Source organism: Telopea speciosissima, chromosome 1 (genome assembly GCF_018873765.1).
Source record: "Telopea speciosissima isolate NSW1024214 ecotype Mountain lineage chromosome 1, Tspe_v1, whole genome shotgun sequence".
NCBI lineage: Eukaryota > Viridiplantae > Streptophyta > Magnoliopsida > Proteales > Proteaceae > Telopea > Telopea speciosissima.
In genome coordinates, this window is record NC_057916.1 from 7,274,697 (window position 1) to 7,290,082 (window position 15,386).

The 15,386-nt window shown below is 38.3% G+C and overlaps 1 protein-coding gene across 1 annotated transcript; it reads right to left on the reverse strand.

The window, feature by feature from the left end:
- Positions 1–3,552, reverse strand: LOC122658528 (glutathione hydrolase 1-like). Its single transcript, XM_043853535.1, has 6 exons — positions 3,157–3,552; positions 2,043–2,558; positions 1,716–1,951; positions 1,204–1,468; positions 878–1,015; positions 1–268 (listed from the first exon to the last, which is right to left on the reverse strand). The coding sequence occupies exons 1-6, from the start codon at positions 3,496–3,498 to the stop codon at positions 23–25; spliced, it is 1,743 nt and encodes a 580-aa protein (XP_043709470.1). The 5' UTR covers positions 3,499–3,552; the 3' UTR covers positions 1–22.
- Positions 3,553–15,386: the final 11,834 nt, after the last annotated feature.

The following is a 15,386-nucleotide window of genomic DNA, read 5'->3' on the forward strand; positions in this document are numbered from 1 at the left end:
ATTATAAAGGCTATCTCACAGTTCAAAAGCCAGCTGGAATGCCACCTTTTCTTGGATCACTTACACCTACAAGCTCCCCAAAGATTACCCCTCCTTTTGATTTCAAACCTTCCAACCTGTGCACTACAATCTGGCATATAGTCCCACCAGCTAGGCTCTGTAGGACATGGCCCTTCTTCTGTAGGTCTGCCCTTGTATGAGCTGGAACTTCAAAGTGGTCACCGATGACAGTTGTCCAATTCTCATACAATAACACATTAGGAATAAGCTGCACAAATAAAATTTCAACACTAAGAACTTACTATCTAAACTTCACTATTAAGGGGGTCTGGTCCTCAGATGAGGGAAGAAGCATGATTTCTGAAATCCTATAATTATGGTCAAAATGTTTGCAAAACTGAACTGCCCTGTCCAGAATAGATTTTAAATTCATGAATTTAAAATTGAATCCTGTAATAAATACCATGACTTCCATTGCAACACGAGGTTTACCAGTTGCTACTTCTCCATATGGGCTCTAGGCTGTTAAAAGTACTCTTAGGGAGGGGATTTAGAGAACAATGGGATTTACAGTTTCCACTTAAACCAAACACAAATCCCCTATATCTCATGCATTTAGCCTTCAATTCCCAACAAACAGTTTGATAAACATTTTTGTTGGATCTGAACAAGAACAATCATGTCAGTCTATGAATAGTTATTCCTTTCTTACAGCTTCAAAGAATTTGACTTCTGAATTGGAGCCATAACAGAAGAGAGTGACACTAAAAATTTTGTAGTATTTCCCAAAAATGCCCTGGTCCTGAACACAGGTGGTCAAGGGATGAGGGTGGTCTCTTAGCAATTAGAGTTAGTAAATTGAGCTTATTGTGGGTACCTGATGATAAGACCTTGGAGCCATAACAGAAGAGAGTGGATCCATTCCCCTGGCAAAATGATTCAAGAACACTTCTGTTGTTCCAGCAATGATCATGGCTCCCCCACTTGCACCAACAACTGCTTTCAGTTGCTTGTCCTAAAGAGCCAGAACACAAAATGGTCAATTAAAGGAAGAGAGAAAAAAAATTGAGTGGAGAATTTGCATATTTTAAACTTAATTAGAGCTAACTGATTCTCCACTTAGAAGTAATCCATTGGTTCAGAAAACAACCAAGAAGAAAATCTGAACATGGAAACAGAAACATATTCACAAACATCTACTACCTTGAGGACAATGGTAGGACTCATAGCAGATAATGGTCTTTTGCCTGGTCTAATAAAATTGGCAGGAGCAGATGGTGGAAGACCAGAAGAAGCATTGACAGGCATTGAGAAATCATCCATTTCATTGTTAAGCACTATTCCGGTACTTGGCGATAGAAACAGTGCCCCAAAGTAAGAGTTTACAGTGCAAGTCATGGAGACGGCATTTCGCTCACTATCTACTATGGACATATGACTAGTGCCATGGTCATGGATTTGGTTCCACCTGGAAGCAAGTGAAGTTTTTTCAGTACAAATATGAAGGGTGTAATCACCACAACTAGATAGAACTTAACTGTGAAAGGCTTTAAAACGGTTAAAGAAAAAAATATGATCTGCACACTATTTCATAGACAGTGATTATATCAGATGTTCCACCAAATTTGATAATTTTGCATTTGACCTAGATCATCTGGGGTGGAAGTGGGTCATCTCAAGAAACCATTGTTCATATATGAATAGAGTTTTCATACCTGCCACCATAATGACTAGGTCCGAAAGTCATATTATCAAATATGGTTTTCTTCAACTCTTCTGCAAACTTGGGAGAGAGCATATCAGATAGAACTTGTGAGTCATTAACGAAATCAGGATCACCAAGATTCATCCTCACTGCGAATGCATGTTTCAGTGCTTCAATTTGCCGATGGATCCCCAGTGAGCCAGAAACACCCTGAGGGAATCCATATTGAGCAAGAATGTTTAAAACCTGAAAGGAGATTTGGAAATTACATAATGAATCTAGCCAAGGAGTTGGACAAACAACCATAAAGGAAATGAGGATATAAATCAAATTTTACAAGTATCATTGCAGCACCACCAGATGGAGGAGGCATGCTTAGTATCTCAAGTCCAGAGATTTTTGCTGAGATTGGCTCCTTCACTCTAACTTGATACTTTTCCAGGTCTTGCATGGTCAGTATTCCTCCAAACTTCTGCACATCTCTAACCAAACTGTGCCCAACTGAACCATTATAGAATGCATCTGGGCCATATATTGAAATGGTTTTGAGTGTCTCTGCTAGTTTTCTATTGTGGGAGATAACTCCTGGCTGCAGTAGGCTCCCATTTGATGTGAAAATATTACGAAGTCCCTTGTCAGCAAAGATCCCTGATTTTGATTTATTCATCTGCATGTGGAGATATGGAGATATCTTGAACCCTTTTCGAGCAAGATTTTCTGCTGGCCTTACTAGCCTTTTCCATGGAAGCCTCCCATGTTGTTTCCAAGCTTTGTGAAGGCCAGCAAGTTCCCCTGGAACTGCTATAGAAAGTGCACCACTAGCTTTCAGTGCAGAATTTTCACCATACATATTCTGAAGAGGAAAAACAGAATTAACAAAGAGAAGTCGAGGATCCAACTACAATGAATTCAATTTTTCTGTGAAGTACAAGCTTATGGTAGCTAAATATCAAGTGACAGTAATGCATTAGTAACAGAGGGTCTTCACTTAAGTGTACACATCTTCTTTACAAACAAAGAACTGATGTCAGAGATTGGCAACTTGAATTAGCTATTGCCTTACAGTTACTTGAACATCAGTCTGAGATCTTTCTGACCATAAATGCATTTCAATTCAGCAAGATGGGATCATATTTGTTTCAACTTGTATAAATAAAGAACTACTACAAAAAGGATAAGCAAAACCTGCACTGAACTACAGATTTGGTGTTACAGCACCAAGGCTTGAACTTTAACCCATAAGTGAACCAAAATCTAGGTACTCAGCCAAGTTTAACCAAGGCTAAACAACACAAGTCTAACCCCACCTGAGCTTCCAAATTAGCTTCCCACATTTCAAAACAGAATTCATCTCTGGCTAGACAAACACATATTTTAGGATTGAGGCCTGGCATTGCATTATTCCCCACAAGAATGAAAATAAAAGTAGAAAACTAGACAAATTTAAGCACCTGGGAAGCTTGTAGAGGAGCAGTTTCTCTCATATCCATTGCTTCTACCTTCCCACTGGCTAATCTGACCAGCATGAAAGCACCACCCCCAAGGCCACTTGATGCTGGGCTCACAACACCTAAGCAAAGGGCAGCTGCAATGGCTGCATCTACAGCATTACCTCCTTCCTTGAGAATATCTCTCCCAATTCTTGAACACCGGCCATCATCGGTGGTAACAACACCATTGTGTGCTGTAATTAGTTCATGTCTGGGCTTGGTGAGGTCACTCAAACTGGAATGACTTGAACAGGTGGGCAACAGGAATAAGAAGAGCAGAGTAATGGTTGGCCACAACAGCATAGGAGCTGCAAGTGCATCAACAATTAATACAAAGTTCCCCACACAAGAATTTCAATAAATAATACATCAAGCAATACACTTTACACAGACCACATCCATCAATGTGACCATCCAGACTATGTGAACTACTAAGTTGGCTTGGCTTAATTGAGTTCATCTCCTACCCATTTGAACATCACTGATACCCATCTCCTTGTTGAACTTCTATGCACAAATGCAAAATGTACTTCCATTTTGGGCCAGAAAATCTATCTTGTTTCATTCTTCTTTGATGCCTAACATGTTGGGCTTGTTCAAAAACCATCCTACAGTTGTGGTTACCTCTTGAATAAGACATTTTTAGAGCTCTGAGAACTCCTCTGTAGTGAAGTTTCATTAAACAAAGTAGGGGATGTAATATTTACAGGGGAAATCACAAGATTACCTACCCTAAACCAGATAAAGAAAGAAGAAGGAGCAAAAAGAAGAAACACTCACATGACATGATTTATCTGTTCTGTCTCTCAACAAATTCTGATCAAACCCAACTTCTTTCTTTTCCTTTCCTACAAGTATGAACTATGAAATAAGAGAGAGAAGAAGAAGAAGAAATGGGTAAGACCGTAAGAGTAAGACAACGAAAACAAAGAGACAGAAAAAGCCTAAATCAAAGAAGAATATTGAGTCAACTTACGCAAAGTATTACACAGTCAGTCATTGATGTTTTGGATAAGCATTTGTCGTTTTCATCTCAGATCGAGATAGCGCACTTCCCATTCGCTTCCACTAACTTCAATGTTGAATGGTCCTCAGTTCGTGATGACCAGATGTCATTTCAGGCTTAGCATTAACTCCTTCTTCTTCTTCCATTTTTTCCTTGCCGCCGTCTTAGCCATTTCTACCTTTTGATATGCAAATGTAAGAGAGAAAATCGTCTGGGTGCTGCTGCAAACCATATTAAACAAAAGTGAAGACTTGCATGGAAATTCCAATCTCAAACCCAAACTACTGGCGTACCAAAATTTAAAATTTCCCAATTCCCAATTTCCTATGTGCTTTTAATCTTTTTAAAATTTCATTTCACTGCTCAAAACTCATATAGTTTTAGAATATTCAATCCATCACATGGTAAGGTTTAAAGTTACCTGATGATTCACCTAGGAAGAGCAAGAGCATCTTTTCTAAACAAGGAGAGAGACGAATATACCTTTTCTTCACAAGAGAGAGAGAGAGGGTGAGAAATTTCAAAGGTTAAGTTCTTAGCTCTCCTCCCTCTTATATTTAGGGTTGTTTTTTTTAATAAAGTCTCGTGAATTCAAGGAGTTAAAGTCTCATAAATTCAAGTAATTAATGTTGAGACCATAGTTGGAAAATTGGGTTTTGATTAGGGCGAGTCGCTTGAGTTGAGTCAAATTTTGAAAAATCTGGTCAAGAGTCGTATAGAGTGTAGACTAAACCAAGGTAAAAAATGACGAGACTGGATCATAAATGGTCCAAGTCAAATAAGACTCGATATTTTACCCGAGTATAGTCGTTTTTAAAAAATCATAAAAGTAAATTCATAATCTAAAATGGAGTTAACTAAATAGTAAATTCATAATCTAAAACAATAAGAAAGCCTCAACTCCCAGACTCTTTTCTCGTGTTCAATGGTATAAACTCAAAATGCATTGATGTGTGATTATTGGATTTCCCCCCCTATTTTTATGATTTTTTACTAATTTATACATATGTATTGCATTGTAAAATTAAAAAACGGGACTCTTTTTTACTAGGTTTGACAAGGCTGAGTCACCAGGTTTTTTTAGAAAACGAGTCGCGTCAGAAAACCTGGTTTTCCAACAATGGTTGAGACAATGCATATTCATATATGTATTTGGTGATTCTTACTTGTGTCTTAACGTGAAAAACCTACCTTGGTTTTTCTAACCTTACTCTTTAAACTTTTTCTTTTTTTTGGTAAGGCCTTCCTCTTTAAATTTCGTAGTATGCATGATGGTTTGTATAACAATGGTTACTTGAATAGTCAAGCATTTATCATGAGTTTGGTCTTCCTATGAATGACAGTAAGTGGCTGTTAGGAAAAACTTTGAGTTTACCGAGAAAACCCCAATTGGTGGGTCAGATATCTTTGACCGGTCAACTTGACCCGCTCGGAACCATTTTATTATTTTTTTTCAACTACTTGGGCGAGTGAGATTTACTCGCCGATCGGCCAGTGCATGAGGGTGCATCCGGCATCGGCTGATGACTATTCATCCTGCATTTTGCTCGTCTCGATGAGACCTTCACGCCAGTGTGGTTAGATTCAGATTTTTTCGGCCAAAAATTTCGACAGCGGCGGAAACACGTACAAAAAAAAATTTGGAAGAAACTTTGACCTTGTCCAAGATTGATTTAAAACCATTTTAAAACGGTGATTCTATGTTCATATGGATAGCTCTGATACCAATTGTTAAGAAAAACTTTGAGTTTACTGAGAAAACCCCAATCGATTTGCCCATATAAATACGTAGAACACAACCAAGAACCATGGTAGAGATACAGTGGTGTACCTTTCACCTAGTATGTTGGAGAAGAACAATAATAGAGAAAGCTCCGAAGCTTGATCACCCTCGAACAATAATCTTCGTTTGATGATGACAACCTCTTTCAAGAGAGCCTCCCACTGTTTAGATCTTCCACAACCTTCTCCTGTCACCTTGTCTCTCTTTCTTGTGAGAAGAATAGAGAATGAGACTAAGAGGCTGCAGGGACCCTAACCATGTATTTATAATAAATATAAACCCTAATTCAATTCACCCCACAATAGAAAAGACTAGTATACCCCCAATATCCTTAAAATTGTTCCCAAACAGGATTTATGCCTATAGATCCACACCAATAGGTATGGCAAAAATTTATTAAACCCATAGAAATCCTAATAGAGACAACTTCAAAGGTTACCATGAACCCTTGTGTAAGTCCATTCATAAATGACTTGAAATCCATGGGGCATGATGATGATGATGATTAAGCCTTATCAGTAAGACCAAATTGGAGATTGTCAGAGTTTTATTGGATCAAAAGCTTTAAGTGATCACTCATCAAGACTTTATCAAATGACAATGAATCCTTATGTCTTATGATGTAGTACTATGTAAATTGTAATCTCTTATAATCATAAGCATACATATTTAAGGTGATTCTCAACTCTAAACCATTAGTGTCTCACCTTAACCAAAAATGACTTAACATAAGCGTACAGATTGTATCGAATTTCCCCCTGTCAAAGATAGTGATACCAACGTTATTTTAACCATTTTACCTTCTGTCTGTATCATACTATCAATCCATTATTGATCAAATATCGGTATACAAATACGGTCAATCCGATACCAATCCTAAAACCCTGGTCTCAATCTAGCCCTCCCTCCCCTCCCCTCCACTTCTGTTAATTGATAGGCGCGATACAAAACCCTGGTCTCAATCTAGCCTTCCCTCCCCCTCCCCTCCATTTCTGTTAATTGATAGGCGTGATACAAAAAACCTTGGTCTCAATCTAGCCTTCCCTCCCCCTCCCCTCCACTTCTTTGACATTATTGTGAGTTTTTTAAATTTTGAAACCATAGTTTTGATGCATGCCATGCAAACTAAGGCACCGTTTGACAATATTTTGTTTCTGCTGTTTCTGTGACGATAATGTTTCCAGCACACAAATAGAACAGAAAAATCGTTTGATAAATCCGTTTTGTTTCAAGTGTTTTTGATAACAAAAATCAAAATTTATAACAATTTATGCCTAAAAAAACGTTTTTGACATAACAACAATTTGTTGTTTTTACATTTTTTGAACCAAAACCTAAAAACTGTTACACGATAAAACTCCCATCTCTCGATCTTTCCCTGACCCAGGCCATCTCTCGACCATTCTCTAATCATGCCTTCTTCTTCTTCGTCGAGCTCTGCAACCAGGTGAATGCCCAGATCGATCTGAACTTCTTCTTCTCCGTCAAGTTCTCTCATCGTTGTGTGTTCATCGTCCGAGATTGCTAGGTCTTCATTGTCCGAGATCGCTGCCTGTTCATCGTTCGAGATCGATGCGTATTCATCGTCCAGGTACCCTTCCTCCCATATCACTCGCTCATTCTCTCAATCTGTCGCTCTCTCTCTTGCTCTCTGAGCTGGTCTGATCATCTTCAATGGGAGACCATAGCAGGTTGCGAGGAAGCTTTGTGCGAAATTTGTACAAAAAACCCATTTTCCCCTTCGTTCTTCTCTCATCATTGAACCCTAGATTTTACAAATCTCAAAATTTTCATATATTCTTTATGATTTCTTTTGTCTATTCCCTTGTTGATTTCACAAGCCATGTCTTCTTCTTAGCTTGTCTATTCGTGTGTGTATTGCCTTCTGTTGTTCAAACTTTGAAAGGCCTTTTCTTAGTGTATCGTGAAAAGAGTGCATTTGTTATGTTGTGCTTATGTCGGTGCACTTTCATTGCGGTGGTGTTTGTAACCAAATGAATTTGGTATTGAATTGCATTAAGGTTTCTGAAATTGGGTGGCAAAAAAAATTTGTCGTCCGAGCTAATGGTGGGAAGTGACTCCAGATAAGACAGTCTTCCAGCCCTTTCCAATGCATTTCATTTTTTTTTTGGATTCTTTTGTTTGTGGTTCCCCTTGCAATTGTGTTCTTCAAACTCGAGAGGATAATCCATTCTAGGATCACTGTCTACAATGTGAACAGAGAATTTTTTTTCCCCCTCCCTGAAACTCCTGCCATCTAAACTCACAGAACGAAAAACTCTTTTAGGATTACCATCTTCTTTGTGAATGAGAATTGCTTATATTTCCCCCTTCCCGCATTTCTTTCCCTGACATGTTCATACTTCATTGTGTGGTTAATGGTATCTTCAACTCCACCTACGTAATTATTAGCTAGTTCTGGTGTTTATCCAGACAAAGTTTGTTAAGTTGGATGTGGTTTTGTGTTTGTGAGTTTGATTGCAAGGAGGATGCTTTAAGAAATGCTTATGGTTGGAGGTATCCATTAGTTAGAATGATTAAATTTATTTGCTCTGCTTTTCATCTCATTTTCAACTCCTCAACCAAAGCTCGGATGGAGAAAACCTATTTGGACTTCTACCATGTACAGAAACATGTGAATTGCTTATGGTTTTGCTCTTCCTAGGCTCTCCCTAACCCCCATTTTATCTCTTGATTTGCCTATTTTCTTGCTGTACTTTAAGTAGTTATTGTAGACTATTTAAGCAAAATCTTGGCTAGACCATCTGAAGAAAGTCCTTTTTTTATCTCTTGATTTGCCTATTTTCTTGCTGTACTTTTTGTTCTATGATATAAAGTGTTTTTTTTCCAGTATGGATCCATCTTAAAACTCTAATTATATGTGAAGCCTGGGGCACTGGACAGTGGGATTCTGCTCCATTGGTGGGAAACCATAGTTCTAGATCTTCCTCTTTCATCTACTCTGTTTACTTCTATTGGCTGCTGGTTATTTTGTTTGTTATATAGTTGGTATCCTTCATCTATAATGGGTGATTCAAATCCACCCCCCATTGGTTGGTAAGGTATATATGTCCTGCCAAACCTTTAGGTATATATGGGAGAGAGAGGAAGCTGAAGAAACTCAAGAAGCGAGTTTTTTCTTTTTTTTCCAATAGGTAAAGGAAAATACCTTGGTTGAGTAGTCTTTCTTAATAGCAGAATAGGCTGGCAAAAACTCACAGAAATCTAATGGGTAAGGCCATAGGCCATAGCCTTTCTTTGCTGTGTGAGTCCCCACCCCATCAATCCAACCATTATTGCACTTTGAGTTCTTATGTTTGTCTCCAAATTCCTTAACATATAGGTCCTAACAAGTAATACAACCGTAGGAACCTAAAGAACCAGGCCCACACCTCTCACATGGGCTGCGGTTCATTTAAGTCACCTAAGTGACTTAAGTCACTTAGCCAGACATGGGCTGGATGTTTTCTGGTTCACCCAAAAACCTGAATACTTGTTAAGTTAAATTGTTTTCTTTGTAAGGCTGATTTTTTCTCCTTATCTCTCTCTCTCGCACATCTCTCACTTTCATTTTTTTATTTATTTAGCACATTCTTATGCTAATTAGAACAAGACCATATAACAGAGAACCAAATAGAGAGGTTTAAGATTATGTCCCTCCCTTGTTTGCTTTTGCCTGCTTCTTCTCTACTACTGTTTTGAAACTGTAATTACACTGTAGAGAGTGTGAACTTCCCATCTGAGAGAGGCAGAGAGAGAGAGACAACTGGGTGTTTTATACAATCAGTTAGACCGTGACTATGACAGAGACAAATGGGTGTTTTAATTAGTAAAACATTAATGGACAAGCTATAACACACAACTGGATATCATATCTGAAAATTGAACCACTTGGGATCCTTTGAGCAACATTTGCTTCAACTTGAGAAGATATTTCAAGCCCTCTCTTGTATTGTGACACGATTCATTGAGTGACTCAGAGAGAGAGAGAAGGAGGTGCATGATGAAGGGGTACCTCCAGCCTTATGAAAGGGAGGTGCATGTTGGCTATTTGTGATTTTTTGCATGTCAATGACTTTATTATCATTTTAGAGAAGGCATACATTAGAGAACAGATATTGGGGATGGAGAAGGCAATATTGGGCAGGCTTGAATGGAGATTGACATTTCCAACACCTCATGTCTTCCTTGTCGGATTTATGAAGGCTACTGGGTTTGACTTTTTTTCCTCTGCTCAGAGTTCTTTTTAACCAATACATGTGAGAACATTAGGAAGGTTTGTGGCCAGGTTTTAATTGGGTATTATCATTGAAGCATGGTTTGTGGCGTGGTCTCATGTTTACTTGTAAATTTCAAACTTTACTTGTTGGGTCTTTAGCTCAAATTGGTAGAGCACTTGGAACATGAAGATGTGTTCCAAGGGGATGGTGGTTCGAATCCACCATGACCCTTTTTATTCAACTGTTCATAGAAGACAATCATGAGCATCATATAATGTTTGCTTCTCTGTGTTTTTTCTTTTCTTTTCTTTTTTTGTTGATAGTTTGAAACTTTGAATGAATTTTGTTGCTTCTCTGGTTTTAAAGATGCGACCACGAATTGGACATTTTCTATTTGTATTCTTTAAAACTTTTGTATGTCTAATCGATCCATAAACTTTTGTAATTTATAGTGTTAATGGCATTTTTATAATTTATAGTAACCTATTAGTGTATCTCTATCTTTTTATTTAATATACATTTTATTTAGATTTTTAATAAATTTTAATGTCCTGATATCATTGACTTTATATGTATTATACTATTAATGATAATTTTGTAATTTACATTAATCAATACAAAACTGTTACATAAACAACTTTTATCAAACTCCTTTCAGTATTAATAGTGTTCTGAATACGTTTCTGGAACAGGTTTATCAAACACCTTTCAGGAAGCCAGTAACGTTATTCTAGTAACAGTAACACCAAAATACGTTTTTAGTAAAAAACAAAACAGAAACGTTACTAACGTTGTCAAACGGTGCCTAAGTTGTTCTATTTTGTCAAGAAATTGTTACTCTTTTTTCTTTACAACGTACTCATATTTACTAACTATGGTTAATCCTAGATGATTTATTCGAAAAGATCCCCAATTAGTTATCCAGAGGAGAAAATTTCTTTGCATGGGACGCAGGGACCACGCTTAGATAGTGGGGCGAAATGATCGCCCCACCCCTCATGAATTGCAGAAATTCCAACCCAAAAGATGCCAGCATGTGCACTCTCATTGGCTGTCGTGCGCACATGCCCTTGACCTCCCCTGTAGAGAAAATCAGCCCTAATCCAGATTATGTTTTTTTTTTTTTTTTTTTTTTCAAAATCTGTACATTTTCTAGATTTGAAATTTGTGTCTGTTGGAGCTTCAGATAAAAAATTAGTACAGATTTCTAAGGGAGATCCGAGTGTTTTTGATACATTGAGTTGACATGTGATAGATGGTTTCCTGTACTGGTCCGCATTAGTTTACATATCACCATCTTTCCTCATTACCCAACTACTGCTTCCATGAAGACTAGTTAAAGAAAAGTAAGAAGGGATATTTGATACCATTAACATTAACAAAAACAAAAAATGGATTAAAAAACGAAAAACTCAAACTAATGTTATCATGAAATTAAGTAATTAATAGAGATATTAATTGGTGTAGAGGCAAAACATAAGATGATTGAGTGAGTTAATTTGAAGGAACATGATAGAATCTCCCTCTGCACCAACACCTGTAGACAATATGGCAAGACTCTGCAATGGAACACTTGTTGAAGCTCACCATCACCCTCTTGCATGGATAGCATGGCCCACATGCGTGTGTACAGTCCGGCAAGCTTTATCCTGTGATTGGGAACCTCTCCATCCCAACTTCCTCCTCCTTTATTGATGAGACCCCATCAACCTACTTAAGTACACCTTTAATTAATTAATTATAACAACACCAACATAATCATTCCCTCTTTTTTCATTAAGGCGGTTGTAGCTATCTAATATTTATATGTTGGAAAATCAGGTTTTGATTTGAACAAATCACCCGAACCGAGTAAAAAACACATGAAATTTGGCCAAGAGTCATACAGCCTAGCCTAATTTAAGAAATGATCAAACTAGGTTCTAGTCCATTTCAGTTTTCATTGTCTCAATGTTTATGTCAGAGTCATGTGAAACCCTCGAGTGTTTTTTTTTACTTTAATTGGACCATATATTATTCATAGACCATAAATTTGGTCAACAACTAAACAAAACCCCATAATTTTTGTTCGCCGACTTCAATATTAGTTTTTTTTTTTTTTTTTTCATCTATGAAGCAATCATATCCTTAGTCCCTCCTCACTCAGATGTGACCGAATTTGATTCACCTGAGTCACCAACTTTTGAAAAGAATGAGTGAAGTCGAAAACCTAGTTCTCCAACTATATATATATATATCTGGGCTAATTATCTCCATCTACACAAAAATGACCATTACCCACATTACCCTTAGCTCTTTGAGCATGGCTGGTCTAACATGACCAGTCAGATGGGCCTATTACCCGGCTGGTTTAAGGGACCAAACTAATGGTATTTAGTTTGAATTCTTGAATCAGGTTTCAGAATGCATTCTAGACCAAAATCTATTGCGAGAATCCATAGCCCTAGGGAGAAGAGAAAACAAACCTTGGGCATCCTACTACTAGTGCTGCCTTGACTTTTGAAGCTCACTGGAGTAGTCTCTGCCAAACACAAACATAGAAGTACTTGTAATGTATGAATGAAGCATAAGGAGATTTTCATAAGGTATTAGTGTGTTTACAGTTACAGCTTACCAGGCATGGTAGTCAATCGGACACTTCTGCTGAGAGCAGGAAACGAAAGAAGGATAGCAGTAAGGAGAAGGGCCGTACAGGCTATAAAGGAGGAAATGAACAACTTCTTCATCTTTTTTTTTTCCTTCTTTCTTCTACCAACTTCCAGAGTTCAAGAAAAATAAAACATTAAAAGGGAACCAAAGAGGAAGCTCAAGTGAAAATTTGGAAAGAGAAGATGTTATTATATATCTGAGAGGGAAAAAAAGCCAAAAGGTTTGATTTAATGGAGGTTGGATTGGATGGTACACCTGATCATGCATGTCACATGATTCATGTCCAATCAATGAAGCCATTTCACAGGTTTTGTTTGTCACCAAATAGGAATGAAAGGAATTGGAAGACGAGATAAAAATTTAAAGCTTTGTTACTTTTTATAGTTCAAAAACTTTTGGATTCAAATTTGGATATCCCAATTCCCAACCAATTGTATTCAAGTCTTCAAGAAAGGAAGGTGTTCACGTGAAGAGTCAGTTTCTTATTCTGGTTTAAATGAACTTCTCAAAGCTTTAAAAATTGATGTTTAATGGCTGCCAGCCTTTCTTCAAATCTTCCAAATACCTGTGGCAGGTGATGGTGAAAACACAATGGGGGTGTTCCTTTGTTGTTTTAGTCGTCTTGCTCCAATACCCATGGTTCTAAGTATCGGTGTCGTATTGTCCATATCCAGTGATATGTATCGGTTTTACTAATCATCGATATCGATACCATGCCGATACTGTATGGATAGCACGGTACAAATAAGGGGTAAAATGGTTAGAAAATTCATTTTAAAAGGAAATTCAGGGGTATTTTTGTCTAATACAGTCGATCCAAGCCGATATCATATCGGTATCATATCAATTTTGCGGGTCACCGATACCAGTTTCGATACTGTGTACTAAAACCATGACAATACCTAATCTCCCAAAGAAAGAGAGAGGACCAGGGTTTTAAGAATCAGGACCGGATTGGCCACAGCCTATCTTGGCCGAATCGGCTGTTTGTTTAGAGGGGTTTTAATGGGTAGGATTGGGATTTAAGGAGTGAAAAAATTGCACTATTTTTCCTAAAACAAGGGGAAATTGATGCGTTTTGCGCTATCTTTTTTTTTTTTTTTTAATATATGTAATAGTTTGGCGGCCAAATGTTCTTTGTGCCGGGCACAGACTGCTATATACATAGGAATAGGTGAAATGACCATCCTGCCCCTGTGGCACAGAAAACATCAGCCCTAGTTTGGCGATGTCAGGTATGAAAGTTCCTAGACAACATCGGGAAGGGAACTTTACATGTTTGGTGACATGGCCTCCGCTCCATGGACAGAAACGTTCAATGACAATGAGAGTTGAGCTTTCCTGTCCGGTTTAAACTTGAATTGCACCATTGTCATCTCAATCTGTTCTCTACGTATTGCGCCGCCACACGCCAAAGGCCATCGCTGCAACCCCGGGCCAGCATCGCACCAGCCAAGCCTAGCACAAACACCACCATTCCCACAACCATCTACACACCGCACTACCCATACTCCATTGCCAAACCCAACCCTGCACCCTTGCACCATCGCACCACCCCAGCACTCATGCACCATTGAGCCTTGCTCACGCAACCATCCGCACACTGTGAGAAAGGATTATTTGACTCTGTAAAATGGGGTAAAAGTTTAATAATGACAAAAAAATCCAATCACATGATCAAATTATTGGTGCTCTTTCTCTACGGGGTATTTTTATCTGATCCATTTCCTGACCGCTCCATTTTCCCAAGTTCCTGTAATAGAGGGGGATGGACCCACCCAGACAGTGTATTCGAGCAAAGGTAGGGTGGTCATTTATACACCTCTGTATTAGAGGAACTTGGGAAAATGGGCCTGCCCAGGAAATAGAACAAATAAAGGTCCACGCTACAGGAGTGACAGAGAGAAAACTTAATCCTTAATAATTAGTCCGGTAAAACTGTTTTGGCCTCAAATAGACACCACTTGAATTCTCTTGCACATAAACTTCTTTATGTGTATGTGTGTGAAATAGAAAGGATTTAATATAGTTTTAAGAAGTAGTTTCCCTTTGCCCACGATGAATGTGGAATTCCTTTGCCGATGGGTTTGGATGCCTTAAGATGAGCATCAGGGACAGTGGGGAGGGCATTATCAACTTCATACAATTATGACCCTTGATTGGCGTAACAAGGAAAACTTTCACCTATATTTACCATCCCCTACCTCCAACCCCAAAAAACCCCCCAGTGACAGCAGGATTTGGATTGAGAGACCTCGCTACGAACTGAATACGCAGTGTGGACCCTTGCATCTACCTCATTCTTCATGACCCTTGGCAACTCTGTTTTGGACCTGTAACACTAAGCAGAGCCTGGATAAAGCAAAAGACAGGACAGATGATGATGGCTTTTGGGTGATGATTTGATGCTCTATTATTTTGCCTTTTAAGAGCATGAACTAATATAGAGCTCTAACAAAGGAATCCAAACGTGTGTGTAAAAGAAATGGAAACATGGAGCTAGCAAGTATATTTTTGGACTAATTAGGCAAAA

Bases quoted from the DNA above. Each gene is read 5' to 3' on its own strand.
- LOC122658528 (XM_043853535.1), bottom strand. From the start codon at position 3,498: ATGCTGTTGTGGCCAACCATTACTCTGCTCTTCTTATTCCTGTTGCCC. The intron at 1,952-2,042 runs GTAAAATTTGAT...ATCTCCTTTCAG, and splicing joins GTGGTGCTGCAATGATACTT to GTTTTAAACATTCTTGCTCA. The intron at 269-877 runs GTACCCACAATA...TTATTTGTGCAG, and splicing joins CTCCAAGGTCTTATCATCAG to CTTATTCCTAATGTGTTATT.